The sequence below is a fragment of the Physella acuta genome, unplaced genomic scaffold (assembly GCF_028476545.2).
Source record: "Physella acuta isolate Inbredline_101_S28 unplaced genomic scaffold, ASM2847654v3 ptg000193l, whole genome shotgun sequence".
NCBI lineage: Eukaryota > Metazoa > Mollusca > Gastropoda > Physidae > Physella > Physella acuta.
The window spans coordinates 46,544-67,730 of NW_026731712.1; the positions used below are offsets into that span (position 1 = coordinate 46,544).

General features: G+C 33.1%; 1 protein-coding gene across 2 annotated transcripts; it reads left to right on the forward strand.

Moving 5' to 3' along the window:
* Window positions 1-687: 687 nt before the first annotated feature.
* On the forward strand, window positions 688-20,979 carry LOC131936870 (sodium- and chloride-dependent glycine transporter 1). 2 transcript variants are annotated; one of them, XM_059293969.1, is made up of 16 exons: window positions 688-832; window positions 7,086-7,262; window positions 8,072-8,273; window positions 8,599-8,733; window positions 9,179-9,322; window positions 9,498-9,657; window positions 10,478-10,610; window positions 10,725-10,859; window positions 11,539-11,642; window positions 11,942-12,066; window positions 12,496-12,608; window positions 13,066-13,194; window positions 13,438-13,537; window positions 13,896-14,005; window positions 15,142-15,315; window positions 15,527-20,979. In XM_059293969.1, the coding sequence occupies exons 1-16, from the start codon at window positions 722-724 to the stop codon at window positions 15,665-15,667; spliced, it is 2,193 nt and encodes a 730-aa protein (XP_059149952.1). In that variant the 5' UTR covers window positions 688-721; the 3' UTR covers window positions 15,668-20,979. The 2 variants fall into 2 exon arrangements, with proteins under 2 accessions (XP_059149952.1, XP_059149953.1); XM_059293970.1 differs by lacking the exon at window positions 7,086-7,262.
* Window positions 20,980-21,187: the final 208 nt, after the last annotated feature.

Consider the following 21,187-nt stretch of genomic DNA (forward strand, 5'->3'; position numbering starts at 1 on the left):
TAGGTATCAAACGTTTTCAGTTGTCTTGTCATTAAGTAAAGCGCGGTGTATCATACGCTATGAATGGGGCTCGAAAAAAGTTGCAAAGAAATGATCAGTTGTACTTCACGATGTGTATTTCGTACTGTCATTACTGTAGACTACTTAACATGGCCGATAAAACATTTCGAAAATTCTGTCAAATGAAGCGAATAGATTAAATGTGGACGCTGACCAAAAAATTTCCGAAGCCGTCGTGAAAGAAAAGCAGTAGGTCATTTTTCTATATTTTTGTCCACTGTTGGTATACTGATTTTACTGTTCTACTAATTGTGCTATGCAGCATTAATTTTTTTTTTCTTAGCACAGGAATATAATGCCCCCGCATTAAACACTTTGAAGAAGAGCAATAAATCATGGAAGTAGTTTGAACGTTTGCCCATCTTACACAGTATAGTTCGTGATGTTTTTGTTTTTTTAATTCTACGCAATAGCGTTGGTTAGTGACTGTAGAAAGATTACCCATGTTGTAGATTGTTTTATTATTTACAAAACCGTTATCAAGTTGCTTGAAAAAAAATTGGAATAAAATGGTTTTTTTTTTTTTTTCGTTGCGGGGGTCTGGCGGTGTGGTAGTTCCGCCCCTGAGCGCGCTTTGGCCTATCGGGGCTATCCTTACACGCGGACTAGATTCTAGATCTTGTAAACCCTACACCGGATAGTATGGTGTCAGTAGGAGAAAATGGCTGCGTCTTCGGGAAAGTCTACTCTTTATCCTCACGTAGTAACTAGAGAAAATGGGACTAAAACTGTTAATGGTGAAAATGACAACGAAGCTAGGGTTGATCTTTTGGTGAGTAGTTGTAAAAAGTGATATACATCATTTATGTAGGTGTAAATAACTTAAACAACGCCCAGCACATGGTGTTGCTCTAAATCCCCCTCATGTCTCTAAGCGAGGCCATAACAGTTCCGTCGTGCTATAGCTTGAAGTGATGATGAAATCATAAGAATCAATCCGCCAACCCGTCTGGGTCGTGTTTACAACTTTTGATTACAAACAACTCAGTAATATACACGTGGTTTTGTTTCAATATTTGTTGATTTTTTAAAAGGAAACATTTGGAAAACGACAACAGCAAATTATCTTTCTTTATTTTACAAAATATTCTATAGTTTTCAGGTTTTGTTTGCAGACTTAGTTGCGTTGAGGCTTTTTTTTTACCACTGTCTATTGTAATCACAGATCTATTCTCAGTGTCCTTGTGAGTCAGTATTGTCATGCAGTTAAATCGTGAGCAATTCATGCTGCTAATCTAAAATAGCCCCCTTTCTCTCATCCTTTTTCAACAATTTAGTTTTGAGCATATTTGTATGAGAATTAGACTCTAGTAGTACTAGAATCTAGATCTAGGCCCCCTATATAATGCCCTATATTAATTTTAAACTTGAAGTTGAAGTAAAGATGATCATATTGACATAGTCATAGCACTTTTACTAGAATCTAGAATTTCTAGATCTTCTTTACTTAAAACTGAAGTTAAAACATAAAACGTAGCCTAATTTTAATTATTTAAGGCCAGAGTTAGATCTAGTCAGTCTTACTCTTAGTTTAGTCGGCCTAATAGTATTTATTGTAGTTGTAGTAATATGTACTAATGTAGGCCTACATGAAAGAACACACTACCTATAGGCCCCTATTTTTAAGTTCCTCTTAAAAATGCAGTGTATTAAGTAGATCTAGCTAGACTCTAGACAGTTATATGGACTTATTTAAAGTTGAATACATTACTAGCAAAGTAGCTTGCCTAGAAATTTTAACACTATAAAGCTCTACCCACCTCTATGCCACCTGGTTGTAGGTAATAGCAGAAACTGAGTAGTTGAATTTTCATACCTATTTTCATGAGATGGACGCTAATAATTATATATATATAGTTGACTGGATAGGAATATTAGGCCTATAGGCCAGTAACTAGTAAAACAAAGACTTTAACTGTGTCTAATTATTTTTGTAGGCCTGCAGGCACTTAACTGATATATTAAATCCTATTAGAAGAATTTAGACCTAGTGATGTACCTTTAATTTCTGATGTACTGCAATTTTATCTCTCCACTACTCTGCATAATTGGTTCAATATGAAAACAGTTCCATAAGCCATTTGAAAAGCTAAAAAGGTTACTTGTTTAAGTCTTGTGTTAAACAAAAGTAAAGCAATAAAAATTTGTTGTTTAGAATATTAAACTTTTTAAAATAGGATATTGTATGCTCTAGTTTAGTAGCTTAGTGTATTTTATGTAAACGTGATTTACACACATGCATAAACGTGAATATATTTAAAACCTACACTTCTGAATTGTGAAGTAATTGTTGTAGTGAATTCTACAATCTATTTTACTTCTAGTACCTTAGAAAGAATGTAATACCATGCTTGTGAAAAATGTATGAATGATTTGTGTTTGTATCAAAACACTGGCATTATATTATTATTATTATTATATTAGGCCTATAGAGTTATGCTTGTTTATAGTGTCTAATCTAAGTAGAAGATTTCCACATTATTTTTTTGACACCTAATATATAAGAGATTGTGCACATATTATATGTCAATAAACATTGCACATAATCACATGACCAACACCCCCACCTCCTCCATATAAACTAAATTGACCATCCCTCATATTATAATATGATAGGGAACTAACCAGATCCAAACCACAACACAGTGTGATAATAAATACTAAAGCTGTGCATTTAAATTTTATTTGGGGAAAAAAAGTGATATTTCTTAGCAACATTCCCTAGATTAAGTGGGAAATGTAAGCAACATGTACTTTGTTTGCGCTATGTTCTAAAAGTCTTATACGATGATATAAGTATTTTACAAAATGACAGACTACACTACCTTGCAGCTTATGGGGAACATTGTTTCTAATTTGACTGTTTTACCCTTATTAGGGATACCTGAAAAGTTTTACATTTTTTTTAAAGAAAAATATGTAAGTTGTCATGTTAATTTTGTTCTCCTGCCATTTTCAACAGCATAAATTACACAACTAATTGAATAAAGTAAACATAACACACCTTTTCTCTCTCTCTCCCCCCCCCCCCCCCCACGGCATAACAAAATAATAAACCACCCCTTCTCCTTTTGTGTAATATGATTTGTGCAGAATCCTTAAGAGTCATACCCAAGTGCACCATCTTTCATGTCTTAAAAAAATACAAGTGATTGCAGACCAGGGATGTAAGCTTGTAATGCTTCATAAATATGCAGATCTTGAACCAGTGGCTGGAGTGTGTGGATGAGTGGGGAGGCGGTTGGGAATACAGGAAAAAATTGGATATTCCAAAAAGAAAAGAATTTCAGCTACTGGGTACTCTATACAAGAGCTTATGAAGTTGACTACAATCTACTTCAAATGTATTTTTTTTTTTTATCTTGGTCACTATTTATATAAAAAAAAAAGAATTTTGGTCACTGCATACATTTTTCCAAAGCTTAGAGGGGAAAAAAAGACAACAATCTACTTAGTTTGGATCTCCTCACTGCTGTGTGTGGTTAGGGAGTATTGGAATGCAAATGTATTCTTGTGTGGCAAAAGTAGCACCCATTAAATGTACTGTATTTTTTCTTCTTTGTCGTGGTACTCAAGGCCTGTTGTCAGCCAACAGCTAGATGAACATAAAGGCTATCTCCTGACCCTCTCACTATTAGTGTTGCTATTGACCATCATGGAGGAGGGGGGGGGGGGTTAAACTCTGGTAACCCAATATTATTGGAATAATGTCTTATCTCTTGTCTGATGGTGCCACGTTGTTTACTCTAGGAATTATCGGGGATTTCGCCATGGACAGAGTTCGATCTTGGGATTATTGTTTTCATCGTGTCGTTGTTGTTTTTCCATTCTCTTTTCGTAATTAACCAAGTTCCTTAATCAACACCTCATGTTGGCTTGTTAGCGAGGTTGTAATTGACATGTAATGTAACAAAGCTGATCGCATGCAGTAAGAACGATCTACGGCTCCCAAGAACTGAGTGACACGTTTGACTACGGCAGCAAGTAAAGTGTGGTGCCACATAATAGTTTCACGAGCGATACTTTTCAGAACCCAGTTTTTACATTTGCAACTATTCTACTTGAAGTAATTAGGTTGTGACGTAGTTATGAGTAAATACTGGTAAAAAATCGTTTGATTGGTCTTTTTGGATAGTTGAATTCAAACTATCCAAATTTTGATAAAGTGGATGCTTGATCGATAAGTAATTAGCTAGAGATGGATTTAAAAATGGCCCACAATACGAACGGCGCTGTCCAAGCACAGAATCTTTCGGTAGTTGAGCAGTTGGGTCTGAGTGTTCGTGAAGACCTACCCAATGGCAAGGTGAGTTGTAAAGTGGTGTCTGTACAGCCGGTAGTGTAATTATATTGAGCGGCTGGTTAGTGTACTGGTCTGACAGCCCTTTCACGTGTAATGGCTGGTCCATTAAAACAGACGGACACTACTTCACTTGTCAGTTTGGTCCGGTGGTTATTTCGGGTATCACTCCAGGAAAGTTGCCCGTGCACGCTCACTTCCCCATTTTAAATGGAAGTAAATTCAAATTAAAATATACACTTCAACAAAAAGAACCCTTGATTTTGGTCAGAAAGACAATGAGGTCTACTTTTTTTTATGATGAGTTCGCAGTTGCCTCTGTGTATGATAACACTATGTTCTGGAAGTGTGCTAGCACAGCGCAGAAGACAGCTGCCTTGGGATGTGAACTGTGTCATCTCCAGTAAAAGGCGCGGTATCAAGTAACACGGTTTGGTCCCGTGCCACTTGTATGTACTGCATGGCCGACTCGCCCTATTTAAGAAACGCGGATTTTCATTTAATGCGGGCGGGCCGGCCAGCCTCATCGACACACCACCACACACACAAAAGTGACCCACAAAAAGGTCATGACCCTGTGCTTTTAAATACATTTTATAGATTTTGGTTAAAGATTGAATCGACCGATGTAGCCTGTCTCAACGGATCAATTTTTCAAGATGAACCGCTGATATATCTTTATATTCTTTAACAATATTTTTTTACACGACTGAAATCGTAGTTTGTACACATTGCAAATGCCAAGCAGACTGTTTACAATAGTGCACCTGATTAAGTTAATTTTTTAAATCTAGAATCTAATTATAGCAAGAGAAACGTTTTATCTCGAGATTATTGATAAGACACCAGTGCACACATTTAATGCAGCATGCAATATTGAACAGTTTTTTAAGGTTCGGATACGACTCGTCTGGATACTTAAAGCTTTCCTTTGGGGCAGGCTCTCTCTGCACCATCGATTTTGAATTGGGAGAGATTTGTGTGCGATAAACCACCGTGGCCGCGACGTGTTGACCTTGAGGCCCCGTCTTCCGTTACAGCACATACACAGTTTGGTTTACTGTCTTGTGTGCTATCTTTGTTGTCAGCTCTCGTATTTTTAAGATGTCCACTAGCGTGTACTGCAAGGCACACGCGTGACTAGCGTGCACGCCAACTACAGCCAAACAACGTGTTTCCTTGCGCCTACATAAAAAAAAAATTCGGTGTTAAAATTACTACGCAAGCAGTCTGCCCATGCTCCCGTATAACGAGGTGCTTGCAACATGTAGAGTCTAGAATGTTTGTTGTCAATTTTCAATGAAACAGTTGGACCAGGGCTTATGCAAATTTGTTAAAATGGAAGAGAAGCTAAACATTTCCCCTCTGTAATTGCCGTAATGGTTTAGGGAGTGCGGGGATGATTCAGCCTTCTGTCTCTTGGTACCCCAGTGTTTTTTTTTTTTTTTGACTTATCCATAACTACTGAAGCCTGGATATTTCAAATAGTCCAGATTCTGATTTATTTGATTTATACTTAAACTCACACTACACTTAACATGTAAAAAGTCTAATATACCAGGAATATTAGTACAGTATTTACGTTCTTGTTTAATAATGTTAGTTATCGTTCTTAAAAGTTATGCTAAATAACTAAAAGCTTTTGGAGGTACAGGTACCCGATAACCATTTCAATTTGGGATTGGCATTGGGAAATTTGTGGTGGGGAGGGATTGTGTGTAAACATGCCATCCATGCCTCAGAGAATATAGGTGTGGGATCCATATCATGAGAAAGAAAAAAATTATGATAAATAATTAAATAAGGTCAGTAGGCATAAGACTTCAGTTAAGTCTGTTGTAGAGTTATTGTGGTGTAATTAATCTATCTAAACCTAGCTGTAGTGTTAGAGCAGACCAGATGCTAGCTGTTTTTTTTAATAATGTAGCCAGCCTACAACTCAACAGATGGTTCATGTTGCTTGAATAAGGCATAGTTTACCTTAAATCTTGTGTCAAATGCTGTTTTTGTTCTGAGCCAATGGGGTTTTTTTTATCATCTTTTTTTTAGTGTGTGTTTGAAGTATTTTGGTGTGAAGTACCTAATAAATTCTTATCTCTTTTCATTCTGTATCTTCTTGTATACATTGTCCTAAATAGAGGAAGTTGGTTGATGAAGTTAGAGTTCTAAAAATGTCTCTACAATTACACAAAACATGGGGGAGGGAATAATAGTTTCTATAATTAGATTACAGACATAATAACATACTTTTTGAAACAGATGGCAGTCCTAAATATTGATTGTATGTTCTTTTCAATAAATTCATTTATTCATTTAAGTTAAATGTGTGAGAGCATTTACATTTTAGGAGCTTGTATCTAGCTGGTATCATCTGAATGTTTATTCACTTTAAAAGTTAATTTTTTAACTTAATATAAATTTGTAACTATACTGCATGTATGAGGTTTTTTTCCTGATTGACTTAGTTAACAAATTTCTGACTCATTTTAGACCCTTCTATGTTTTTTTTTTGTTACCTTATGTAGAGGAATAACATTTGTATTGTTATGCATGAATTTGTTTTAAATGACGTGTGATTGAAATAAAGGTTTTATTTAAATTACTGTGTCTATTTTTTTTAACCTTTCCCTCTTTTGTTGTTCTACTGCTACATTACTGAAGAGAATTTGACAAGGCAACTGTTTGATATTAACCTGGGCCATCACTGTGTTCCATTTGATTCCAGAGGGGTGTTCTAGTTGATCATCAGCATCATGATCCCATAATTACTCTTGGGAAAGGTCGGCATTTTGGAGGAAGTGATGGTGAAAGAGGAGAGGGTGAGGGCAAAACTAAAGGCGAAAATCCTGTTGGGGTGGCCTGGTATCGCCAAGATTTTGCTGAGTCGGCTCTAGAAGAAGATGTAATTTTTGTATTGAGTTTTCTTCGTTTTGGGGGTTTCGGTTCATCATTGGTGATGGTGTTATATCAAATTTTGTGTTAGTTTTTTTTTGTTTAGCTTTTTTTCTTTTTAGAATTGTTTTTCTTTACATGTTTTCATTTTTTTAATGTATATATTTTTGCCTTTGGTAGCTTCAACTTATAGTCTTTTAACCAGGGCTACACATCTTGTGGTATTATCACTGAAAGTAATAATTCTTTCACATGATGTCGCTGCAGTTTAAGTAACATAAAACTAATTGCGAACTCCCATATATTTAATTCCTAATCCTGTCATTATAAGCTTATCTTCTGGTTATCTGAACCCCTCGCTCTAAATTGACCACTACTAATAGTATGGTCTCACCTAAGCAGGCAGACATTGCATATTCATCTGGCCGTTAACATTCCTTAACTTGTATATTATGACAATTTTTACATTTTATACAAACACTAACTAACCTATTTAAGAACCTTTAGAATATTCTTCATTTGCACTATTATTTTTGTTACATGCATAGTTATTTATAATATAGTGACTAAAGCTTGTTATCTTATTTACAACATATTTAAATTTGGGACATATCCCAGATTGATTCTTTAACATTCAAGACACCTGACAACATGGTTAATTAGTTTAATTAATTACCTTTTGTAACTGATTATCAAAAGCACTGCAGTTGTTAGTTAGTTGGTGTTGCTGTTATAAAGTCACAGGTTCTAGTGTAAGTTTTATATTTAAATTCTTCTTTCTGTATTTAATTAATGTTGTGAATCACTTTTTTTTTGTAGAGTGCCCAAGAACAACTGGTTCAAGATGTTTCAAGTACAGCTGTCCTCACACCTCTTGATGAAGATGAGTTACAGCCTCCCGCTCCCGATGACCGTGGGAACTGGTCAGGTCGTTTTGATTTCCTCATGTCACTCCTCGGCTACTCTGTTGGACTGGGGAACGTTTGGAGATTTCCTTACTTAGCTTATAAAAATGGTGGAGGTAAAGTGGCTATTTATTTGTAATTTTTTTATATGTACGTGCCCTGCGCATAGGAATTAAACATATTTTTTTAAAATTCTGCATATGTAATATTGAAATTTTGGTTTAATTAAATGTTTAATATTTTATTTGAAATTTCCTTACTTAGCTTATTAAAATGGTGAGGATCTGTTGTTATATATCTGTAATTCTTAGATTTGTATACGTACTGTGGATAAGTAATGGAAAATATTGTTTTTTTTTTACTTTTTAAAATTCTGTGTATGATATATAGAAGTCCTGATTTAATATTATGTTTAATAAAATGTTTAATATTCTATTTCAGGAGCTTTTCTCTTTCCTTTTATTCTCATGTTTGTTCTACTTGGATTTCCGCTCATGTTCTTGGAGTTGAGCTTTGGTCAATATGCTGCCCTTGGTCCTGCTGCAATATTTGACAGAATCTGCCCATTACTGAATGGTGAGAATAGTATTTATTAAGGTCAGATGAAGTTAAGTCTATAAATAGTCTGAAATGTGGTTGGAATTTTAAATTAAACGTCATGAAAGTCACTGCAGGGTTTACTAGTTGTATCTATCATGTGTACTCTCTATAAAATGTACTAGATGCAAATGTAAAACTAGCTTTGCCATTTTTGCATAGATCCAAGTCTGCTAAAATTAAAGTGTATGATCGAAAAACTTGTTAATGCAATTCTGTGTTTACCAAAATTAATATACATACTATCATTACTGTCATAAATTTTTATTTTTAAATGTATTTCAAACATTAATACTTAATACGCTCATTAGGTCTGTTATTGTTACTATATTAGGCAAAAGGGTGGATACTAATTTTATTTTTAAAAGCCTGTATAAACTGTTGGTTTATACTCTTGTTGAAAGCATTGCATTGTTTTTCTCAGGTATTGGGCATGCAATGGTAGCAGTTTCTTGTATGGTTGCATTCTACTACACTGTGATTATTGGATGGGCATTTTTATACATGTTCAAATCATTCACTTCTGAACTACCATGGCAGAGATGTGATAAAGAATGGGCTACAGACAGTAAGTGCACATTTATTTTGCTATCAATCATACTATTTACACTCTAGATTTTATTTTCATTGTCAGAATATGTCGTGTATAAAAGTTTGTAAGTTGTTCTTTTTTGTCAGAATAAGTGTGTCCTGTTGTGTATAAAAGTTTTTTAAAGTTGTCCTTGTTGTTTTCTTCTTGTCAGGATGCTACTCTCATATTGATGCCCAGGAATGTACAGTCACAAATGGATCTCTTTATTACAAACATCGTTGTTACAACGAAACAGAAGTGCATTTTTACAACATCAGTGAGCTGGCTCACAATAAATCTAACCGTGCGCCCCCAGCTGAAGACTACTTTGAGTGAGTATTTGCCAAAATTAAATTTATTTTTAAGTTTAATTTTTTGTTTATAGTATAAAAGACTGACTTTATAGCTATAAACAAATACTATTATATTCTTTTGTGTAAGGCTTGCTAACCAGTCTAGTGTTTGGTACTCAGACTTTGAGAATGTAGGTTGTGAACCAGATCCTATGTAAAACCATGTACGTTGTATGGAGTCTCCCATATTAAACCTATTAAAAATGAACGAGAAAGTAAAAGCCTGGTGGAAACACACAGGTCTAGTTGCAAGGCTTGAGTTTCTCAATCCCTAACCCTGTTGCACTCTGTCTTGACTTGGCCCATGTTCTGTGGTCAACAAAAAAAAAATGTCTTGCTTACACCTTACTAGCTCATTGCTATGCAACAAACCACACAGTGTTGTACTTATTTTCTTCTGATTAATGGTTTTTGAAAAATGTATCAAATAGAGACCGCCTATTTTTTTTTTTTTAAATTAAGGACTAGTATACTAATTTAATAGTTATAATATTTCATGGAAATGTCTAAAAATGATGGAAATTAAATGCACCTATAAATTTTTTATTATTTCTATAGCATTGAAAGGTGGATGTAATCACCAGCAATAAAACTACCAATTATAGAGCAATCATTACCTTTATAGAATATGTAAAATATGTGCTATTTGCTTTTTTTACATTATCTTAGACTGGCCAAAACTCTTTAAGAATTTACTCATCACAAAGTCCCTTACACTACAGTTGTTGGGTTAAGCCTGATTGAGAAAGAGAAGGGTTTGTCTATGTGAAGAATTAATTTGTATTGCTTCTGTTTTCAGGCGTGGTATACTTGGAATGTCAGAAGGCATTGAAGACATTGGTTCTCTTCGGTGGCAAATTGTGTTGTGTTTACTACTTACATGGTTTCTTACATTTCTGGCTCTCAGCAGAGGAGTGAAAAGTGTGGGGAAGGTAGGCCACTCATGTGTTACATATAATCATGTTTTTATCAGTGTTAGATATTTCTGTAGTGTAGTAAATTTGATGTTTATGAAGACCTGAAATGAACATCATTTCTCCCCACAGGTTGTTTACTTTACTGCATTGTTCCCCTATGTTGTTCTGACTATACTGTTTTTTCGTGGCGTCACCTTGGATGGAGCTAAGGATGGGATTATTTATTACCTGACTCCAAAGTTTGACAAGCTAATTGAGGCACAGGTTGGTATTATTGGTTTGGGCTATTATAAGAGTAATTTTTTTTTTAATTATCAGATGACGATAGTCAATTTTTAAATTCTCCGGTAACCTGGATACGGTCATGTATTCTCATCACAGTACAAGGGTTTTAAAATATAAATTTATTATTTTCAGGAATGTCTTTGCGCAAATCCGAAGTTTTAAAAATTTTAGGAATAAACGGCAATGACTTCTACGGAAACAGCCCACACGCGTATTCTACATATTCCTATTTAAATAGAGTATAACAGTTATGAGATCAAGCTGACAATCAAATACGCGCATTTCTTTTCTATTGGATTATTGCGCGAGGTGAGGTCGGACGGTGCTAGATTAAGATTAAATGTAGGTCAAGATTCAGAATTTCAGCGGATTTCCAAATTTTTTCAGAACGCAATTTTTTCTAGTCCGAATTTTGACAAATTAAACCCCGACAAAATAACCGAACAAAAGTAGCCCCAATTAAATGACTCCTGACAAATTAACTTGGGGCAAGTAAATCTTATGGCCACTTTTTGTTAAGCAGTAATCACTGTATCTAACCAAACCACACACAGAATGATTTACTGGTGTTAATGAATTAAGAAGATACAAATGTGTCCCAGGAAATATATACCTTTTAAGAAAAAATAAATTAAACTTTTTGAAAATTTATTTCCAGACTTGGGTAGCCGCAGCTGTACAGATATTCTTTGCTCTCAGTCCAGCCTGGGGAGGCCTCATTACACTGTCCAGTTACAACAAGTTTAACAACAACTGCTTTAAGTAAGGTTTTTTTTTTGCTTTCTAATTGCAGGACATCATTCGTCATTTAAAAGTTAATATAATTGTAACAAGAAAAAAACAAGTTGTAAATAAAAGCAGAATCAAAGACTTTTTTTAAAAGTAATGTGAAACATGAAATAACAAAATAAATGTATTTCACACACACAGTTCTTCTTTCTCTTTTCCTTGTATTTAAAAATATTTTAAAAATAAATTTTGCCAGACTTATTAGCATGTACTAATGTTATCTAATTAAATTTTTTTCAACTTTTTATTGGAAGTTATTTTTTTTTATCTAGGGACTCTCTCATTGTTGGAGTTGGCAATATCTGCACAAGTATATATGCTGGATTTGTTATATTCAGCATTGTGGGATATTTAGCTAAAGAGTTGGATATGCCTGTTGATAAAGTGGTTGCACAAGGTATGTTTACTTCAGACTTCTTCCCATCAGTTGGAATAGTCATAAATTATAATCTTCCATTTATATAAATTAAAGAGGTAGCAAAACTTGTCTTCTGTAATACATTCATAAATGAGTTGAGAAAAGTAAAGGCTTTACTTCAATGCATTATAATAGCACAATCCCTTCTTGTAAAGAGCTCTTCGATACAGGTTAACTATTTCACCTGCCCTTAGGACTGTTACAAATGTTTTTATATTTGCATTTTTCAGAACACAAATGTCTCCATTATTGGAATTATTGTAATAATAAAAGTGTATTTAAATCTTTGTTTTCTTTTACATTTATTTAATTAGGTGTTTGATAATGAAAGTGTATTTAAGTCTTTATTACCTTTTACCTTTATTTAATTAGCTGTTTTATTATGAATGTTACTATTTTGTTTTTAAGGTCCTGGACTTGCTTTTATTGTGTTTCCTGATGTGGTTACCCGTCTACCAATTCCACCACTTTGGTCCTTTTTGTTTTTCTTCATGTTGATTACTCTGGGAATGGGGAGTGAGGTAAGTCTTACAAATAAATTATATGTTTTGGCACTAAAATGGTCTAAATAAATGTCTTATGTATTGTATTACCATGAAAGATAGTTGAGATAGATTTATAATTATTAAAGTAATACATTTAGATGTATGACCAAGGAACATAATTAATAGATATTTAAAATGTATTATCAAAGTAAAATGTTTAAATGTATTGTATAACAATGGAATATTGCTGATAGAGATTTTAAATTGTGTTGTTGAAGTAATACTTTGATGTATTACCTTGACAGACAATTGATAAGAGTTTTTTTTAGATGTATTATCTAGTGTTACATTTAGATATATTGTATAGTAGACAGAAATTTTAAAATGTATTTTCAAAGCAATACATTTAAATGTGTTTTATAACCATGGAATATGGTTGATGGAGATTTTAAAATGTATTATTGAAGTAAACACATTAAATTTGTTCTTCCAGTTTGCTTTGTTGGAAACAGTTATGACTGCTGTCCAGGATACCTACCCCCCTCTGAGACAGAAGAAGGTCTTTGTTGTGCTCGGTGTCAGCATCCTTGGCTTTCTGGGAGGTCTTGTTGTATGTACTGAGGTAAACACTTAAAAAAATTTTGTGGCCCAATATTGATTAATTTATTGGCTGTTGTTTTGGTGTTTAGCCGCAAGTGTTCATTGGATATTTTGTCTGACCATCTATCATGAGGATCTGTTAGTGAATGAATGCAGCCTGTCTGTATTTGTTTTAGTAGCCCTCCAGGTCTCAGAACCATAAATCAATTCTACTTTAATATTTGTAATTTCAATAGATAATTCAGACTTTGCTTTTAATCTCTAGGGAGGAATGTATGTACTGCAGTTAATGGACACATACTCTGCCAGTTGGGCTGTTTTCATCATGGCTATACTCGAGTGCTTTATTCTTGCTTGGATTTATGGTAGGTCCTATTTAGATAAGGGGGATGGAGTGGTCTAGCGGTAGAGAGCTGGATTGCTAATCCGTAAATCTCGAGTTCGAATCCCGGTTCAAGTCAGTAGACCGTCCCTGGGTCCACCCAACTCTAATGGGTACCTAACTCACGTTAGGGAAAGTAAAGGCGGCTGGGCATAGTGCTGACCACACTATCTCTTCATATGCCGAGGTCACAGACACAAGTGAACTCTACTTCACTTGCCCCATAGGCCGTCAGGTTTGAAAGGGAAACTTTACTTTTACTATTTTAACCATTTTATGAATTTTTTTACTTTATTATTCAGTTCTGGAGCAGTGACTTATTTTACTTTTATTTCTAATAGGCGCTGACAGGTTCCTGGAAAATATAGAATTAATGATTGGTCGTCGCAGCCGACCTTTTCATTTATTTTTCACCTTTTTCTGGAAATTTCTGACTCCAGCAACACTTATAGTAAGTTCGCTTTGCTCTAATGCTTAATTAACGACTAGAAATAGACCTATTATTAATTCTTAATTCCTATATCTGGTCAAAAGCATGCAATAGATTTTGCACCCTTTTCTACCAGACCAATTTCTTTCTCACTATTCAAGTGATTAAAAATATTACAGCTTACCAATTAGGCACATTTTTATTGGTGTTGAAATTTCCACACCATGTATTTTTTAAAGTAGAGGAGTTATACTTATTGTTAAGCTGAGTGTGTGGTTTGGGTTTGTTTGATTCAATACCATTTTAATTTCCACTACAATATAATTTCATGCAATTGTTCATCAAGACAACATAGGCGACAACTGATAAATAAGATGAAAGCAGACTTCTTGTTCTTATCTTTATTCTCATACTCTACTCACGTACTCCCTTTCACCAAGGTGAAGAAAATCATACACACTCACACACAATACCCAGCAACCAGTCTTTACACTAGAACGTCACTGTCGCAATATACCCTTCATCATTCCATGCGTTCAACAGTCAACAGTGGCGTAGGCAAGGGGGGGTTATAACCCCTCCCATGGACCCTGACCCATATATATATATATATACACACATAGAGGATTATATACGTATGGAAACATTTTTTAACCCCTCCCATGACCAATTCTTGGCTACGCCACTGGCGTTCAACATACCTTTTGCACCAACATTCACTTGTGCGATTTATAATTGGAACATGCATCATAACACTTATAGTTGTTCATGGATCTAGGCTTGATAAGGTTTTTTTAAGTTTATAAGCCTATATAAAATCACTTATATCATACTCTTAGCTAATTGTTAGCTTGGAATTCATGTATGGTGTGCTGAAGAATGTTTTTAAAACTTAGACTCATTTAAATACTTTTCATAATTTGGTATACTTAAATATAGAAATTAAAACTACCCTATTACGAAGAAAATTTGTAAAAATATAAATATATATTAGATGTTCTCAAAGTTAATTTATTTTTTAAATTATAAAAATTTTTTATTGACCTGCATAATGTTAAATAAGATGACTATATTAATAAAAACAAGTTTCTTACTCAAGGCTTGAATAGCATGGTTTACTACAACATACTAATGAATGTTCATTTTTTTTATTCCAGTTCCTTCTTCTTTTCAACTGGGTTGATTACAACCGTATGGAATATGATGGCAAGATCTATCCTATGTGGGCTGAACTAATTGGATGGTTCATGGCCTGCATTCCTATGATCATCATTGTTGCTATGGGAGCATGGAGATTTTACAGATCACGCAAGGAAACTTCTTTCCGAGAGGTACAGTTTTTTTTTCTTCTTATGTTATAATAAAAGACCTCTTTTAGATTTGACATGCTGATTAAATTGATTATAGTTTTTAGTTTTTAACTTAGTACAAGCATGTCATTTCAGTGCCCAGCTTTCCGGGGTTGTCTTGTTTATAGTAAAAAATATTGTGTGCTTTCAATATGATTTAATTTCTCTATCCTACAAATTTATTCTGTTTCAGAAATTAAGACGTATGATTCATCCCACTCCAAAGTGGGGGCCTGCTGGAAATATTCCAAAAAATGATATAATTCCTGAACATCCAAAAATAGTTACAAATCCAGGATTTTCTACATCTTCAGGCAATGAAACACGGATTTAATTCACTTACCGTTGGTTTTTTTTTACATGTAGGAGTGTGAAACAATTACACTAGCATAAAAGAAATTCTTAAAACCTGGAAGTGACCACTATGTGTAGTTTAGTGGATTTTAATTTTAGCATTTGTTTTAAGTTTTAGAACCAAACAGTTGTTTTTAACCAAAGCAAATGTTCGTGTGTTTATTCATCGATTATTTAATCAGAGCAACTACGCTGTTTCTGTTTGGCTCTTTTATTGGTAGGTTTTTTTTTTTCCTTTTATTTGCCATTGCCAAAGTCAGCATTAGCTGGAAGAGTAAAATATTTTTTTTTTTTTAAGATTCCTTTGTCATTCAGATAGCTCAGGGTTCTATTTTCCTTATTTACTTCTTTGAATCTTTTTTTATGTATGTATTTAAAAAAGGTCAAAAATTGTTTAAAATCTTGTAAGTAAAATATTATCTCAAGAATTTTTTTAGGCTAAAGTAAAAATACATTTTTATTATTATACTTTATTTAGCAGCTTCGAGCTAAAAGAAATAATTGTTGAATTGATAGTGTATTATACTGTTTTGATCAGGTGTTTGATCGCAACACCATTTAAAGTTGATGGTGTCCAATACACTGTCTTCAATTGAGTCAAATTGACTTGTAGTTTAACAATGCAATGCAATTTTGTGGTATGTGATTCTTTTTTTAAATTTTTTTTTGGTAACGTTTATCTTACAAAGCTTGGCTTCAGTTTTCAAAACCAAAATTATCATTACAGTTTTTTTTTTAAATAACAGTTATGGTGAAGTTGTTGATGCTTAAGGTATTATCTTTCTCTAGCAGTTTTGCAGCATGTTGAAAGTATAAAATTTCCTGAGATTTATTTATACTCTAGAGCTGATTTTAAGCTGTCCATGATTATATTGCATTGGCTGCTTTTAGAATCTCATTGGGATTAGGTAATTGTATTTTCTTTATCCTCTGCATGTCATGGTTACTAAAGAATCTCACTCCATCTGCTAGTAATCAGGAAGTGTCGGACTAAAATTATCTATTGAGTGATATTTGGAAATGTAATGTTCATTTTACATTGATCAGTTTTTAAAAAAAAATATGCTGCTGCCTGTTACATAACCATCTAAAATTTGTATTTATTTAGTTTTTAATCTTATCAGATCTCTGGATCTCAAGTGGATTAGCAGTTTACAAAACGCCAATAATTAATATTAGATTTAAATTATACCCACTGGAATGTGTATTTACTACCAGCTTTTGATTACTCGTGTACTCGTTTATTTTTAGTTTTATTTCTTCATTCTAATTTGAGCTAGAGCACCAGATGTGATACATAAAATGTATATAGCATTATTTTAACCCTTTACAGTCCTTGTAGTAAATGATTTTCTTTGCAATATGCTAAGCAAAGGGGAATAACTCCCTTTTAAAATTGTTTTCTCAGAAAAAATTATTTAAAAATTAAAACATACAGTTCACAGAGGAAAATGAATGTAGATTATTGAGCATCACTTTTAATTACCATGCAATACATATTTTAATTTAAAAAGCAGCATCAAACTTAATAGTGAAAAATAATGGCCTAGACAGAACAGGCATTTGCTGTGCATAGGACTGTAAAGGGTTAACAGTCAAAATTAATTAACAAGTGTGACCTCATAGACTGCTTGGTCATTCCATTTTGTCTGGTTTTTGAGGTCACTGCTGCTTGTTTATGTCAGGCAAGGACATGTATCCTCCTCCTTGTGCAGGTGATGCAGCCTGATTGTGTACACATGTTGTCTGAGCTATACACTAATCCAGAGTCAGTCGTACCATATCCAAGTACCAGTCATCTCACTTATAGCTATCTTGAATAAGAAAGGCTATTTAATTTGTTTCATATCATCCCTTATACACAAAGCTTATGCTTATTTTTGTATCCATATTTAAAACCCCTTTATTTTACAGTTTAGCTTACGTTTTCTTAAAACATCTGTCCCTGTTCTATCCCAATTACCATTTGGGGTTTCTGAATTTTATTTTCTTCATTTAGATTTGAGTGTTCCTTGTTGTGAGACTTCTTTTATTGTTGTGGTTTACTTTGGGTATTTAGTAATGAATTGTGGTTTCTTAAAGGTTTCTTTTTCCCAAAAGATTTATCATGTATTCTTTAAAAACATGCTGAGATGCTGTTAACTATACTGATGTTTTTGTGTACAGATATATTCTGTTGTTTATTCCAATATACCATGTTTTCTTTTCTCGTTCACTGGGGTTACCCAAACATGACTAATTTTTATCATCAAAGTTTCTAAGAATATGTTTTCTGTTTTAATGATTCATACATGTGAAGACTTTGTTGGTTTCTCCCAGAAAGATAATTAAATGATTACTGAAATTTAAAACCAAGGGCAACATATGTAACCTCAGATGGATTAGTTCTAACTACACCTACTTGTTTTACTTCTTACATCATCATGTAAAACAAAAATTGTCTTTTCACCTTAATTTTTTACACTGCTCAAAATTAAATAACAACGATGATACATTTTTTTTTTTCTTCCACCTTTTTTTTTAAATTACAAGAGAAAAAAAATCCTTTATTGGTCAGACATGTCCCCTTGCTTTTAGTTATTGTCTTCAAAATGTCCGTTTGTTTTATCCCACATTCCTTCCTATGGAGAGATAACAAAACATGAAGCTCTTCTGTCCAGTTTTGAAAACAAAAATTCCTGTAAGCCATAATCACTCAACCTTTCTTCATGCAGACATTGTAAAATTATTTAAGAACACAATATCAGTTATTGTTTTTGGAGGAAAAAAAAATTTTAAACTCAGAATCAACATCTTTTCAGAAAATGATTTCATTTATCTTGAAAGATACAGTAGCTTGAATATTGTTACTAGTTGTAACATAGTCATTACAGAGATGCTATGCATCATCTAGCTATTGAAATTTATTTTAGTTGTTTTTGTGTAAATATCCCTGGGGGTATTTTATCACAGGTCTTGCATTGCCTTTTTTTCTTTAAATCTTTTTTTACAGTTCTTTTTCTTTTCTCAACATTTTTTTTTCATTGCTTACAAAGCTTATGATATTGGCTAGTCTAAACCATTCAAGATCTTCCATTGCATTTTAATGTTTAATTGTAGGTTTAGAATTTTACAATATATATGTTGGTTAGAGGTAGAATTTTTTGTCACTAAATGATTCATTGTTTTATTATGCCACTCCGCCATTTTCATCACTGAAGATATTTCTTTCACTAATAGCTATGTGCTCATCAAATTTTAGCTGAGGTTCTCTCCATCAAAATCTTCTTTGTTCTGCAGGTTTGTCTTCCAATCTTTGTATAGATAACTACTGTAGCATAGAGAGCTGGCGTATTTATTTGTGGTGCGGTGATTGTCATTAGTTTTGCTGTTTTTAATTATTTGAAACCAAAAAGCTGTGTTAACCCTGTATGCCTGGGTTGAATGATAGCAGTGTAGGCAGTGATGAATGGATTCTTTAATCATACATTTTAACTTGATTGGGTCAATCAATTTTCTCTTTTAATATATTTTTTTTTTAATATTTTCTTTTTAGAAAGGATGAAATTTAATTTGCTTATAATGGAATAAAAGAAAATTATGCAGGAAATGTAATTTAACCAATGCGTCAAGTTGATTATTAAATGTAAACAATTATACTGATATGTATATTTGTATATAAAAAAATGTATAATAAATACAGGTACTCAAAAATTAAAATCACCTATTCACTAATGATATAATAAAATTTGAGGAAATTTTGTAATTTCACATTTACTTAAGCAGAAGATAAAATGAATGTTAATAAAAGGTAATGTCAGTATTAGGATGGCTTGTCTGTGGGAGACGACTGACTGATGAATACATGACCAAACTGCTTGAAATTTTTCTGCTGTGGAAATACAATTTGCCTTATTGTTTGTGTACATACCAATGATACTTTTTTTGATGATGTTACCGATAATCAAGACAACCATTTTAAAGTTGGCAATTTTAAAATTATTTTTTTTTAATGAAACTTTGTCAAGCGACAAGGACTGCACTAACTCTGGTCTAAAATTATACATGCCATTGTTTTTTACCCCTACAAAAAGCTGTCTTCACTCCCTAAAATACCATTGTGTTCTAAGTATTGATTTGAACATTTAGAGAAAAGATTGGCAAAATAGATGCATATATAAGCAAATGCAAATCAATTTAAATACAAATACCTATAGGTACCGATGCACTCTTTTAAGAAGTTTAATAACAAAGTAGTTTTTTTATTTATTAAAACATTGATCTTTTGTCTTACAGCACTAAGATGTAAGGCTGTACAATATACTAACAACTAGATTATGCTTCATTTTTATGCATTTGATGCCAAGTCTCACCCTAACTATTTTACCAATTTATCAACACTGTATGTTTTTATTTATTGAAAACATAGCAGAATTCTTGAAAATATTTAAGTACCATGTAAATTTAAAAACTACTATGCAATTTATTTTTTTAATATTTGGACCAGTTAATTTTTACAATAATTGCTTCATTGCAATTGTTCATATCTTAATTTCCTACCTGTAAAACAGAAAAGGGTTAATGTCCTTGTCAGTAATTTCAATGTTTCATTCTCTGCACCTTTCTGTTATTGTTTTGACACATACTGTACAAAATTGAATATTGCAAGTAAAAAAAAGTTACAGCATAATTGAAAGAATTTTAAAAAATCTGTTTTTCCAACTCGGTGTTTAGATTCTGTATATGATTGTATGCACAACGTTAGATTATGTTTACATGAGATTGTAGATGTGCTTTCGTCTATTGTGAGATCTCAGTGGGTCTGATGCGTACACATTTCTGTTCAAAGAAATATTTTTGATGAATTGTAAAAAATAATAATTTAGTTTTGATGAATTGATAGGGAAGATGATGGAAATGAAAGAAATCAATGTTTTGTGTGGAAATGTGTGACAATCCAAGTGAAATTTTGTCAATTTTAAAAGGAATAAAAATTTATGAAACAAAGCAGTACATTTCATGTTTAATGCAGCAAATTCTTTGTCTTATTTGAAATTAACCTCACTGATTTCTGATGCTTTCTACCATAGCAACATCAGTAAATTATTTTTCTGTTCAAATAAATAGGCCTATATAATATCAAGAACCTATGCATCCTCTGCTAGAGTTCCTTGTAAGTAGGTGTTGAATGATTGATCAGAATAATTTCACAACCCTTGAGTGCCTGACTTACCATTCTTATACCCCAACAGACTAATAAACATTGATGGACTCAGGTTTTGTATTTCTAGTCATAGCGAGATTTTTTTTTTTGTTTAATTAATGTAAAATCAGTCAGTTTTAACTTGTTTAAAATTTATTCTTTTTTTTTCTTTCTGAGGTAAGGATAGTTGCAAGTTAGTTGTCTAAGTAGATTTTGTCCCACTTAGCTGTGGTTTACAATCTTTTTTGTGGCCATCTTCAAAGGGTAATTTCTCTGTTTACTGAGTTTCCGTGTCGTGTAGGATCTAAACGGTTAATC

Excerpts from the sequence above, each read along its gene's own strand:
- LOC131936870 (XM_059293969.1), top strand. The coding sequence starts at position 722 with ATGGCTGCGTCTTCGGGAAAGTCTACTCTTTATCCTCACGTAGTAACT. Across the intron at positions 10,611-10,724 it reads GAGTGAAAAGTGTGGGGAAG|GTTGTTTACTTTACTGCATT; the intron begins GTAGGCCACTCA and ends TTCTCCCCACAG. Across the intron at positions 10,860-11,538 it reads ACAAGCTAATTGAGGCACAG|ACTTGGGTAGCCGCAGCTGT; the intron begins GTTGGTATTATT and ends ATTTATTTCCAG.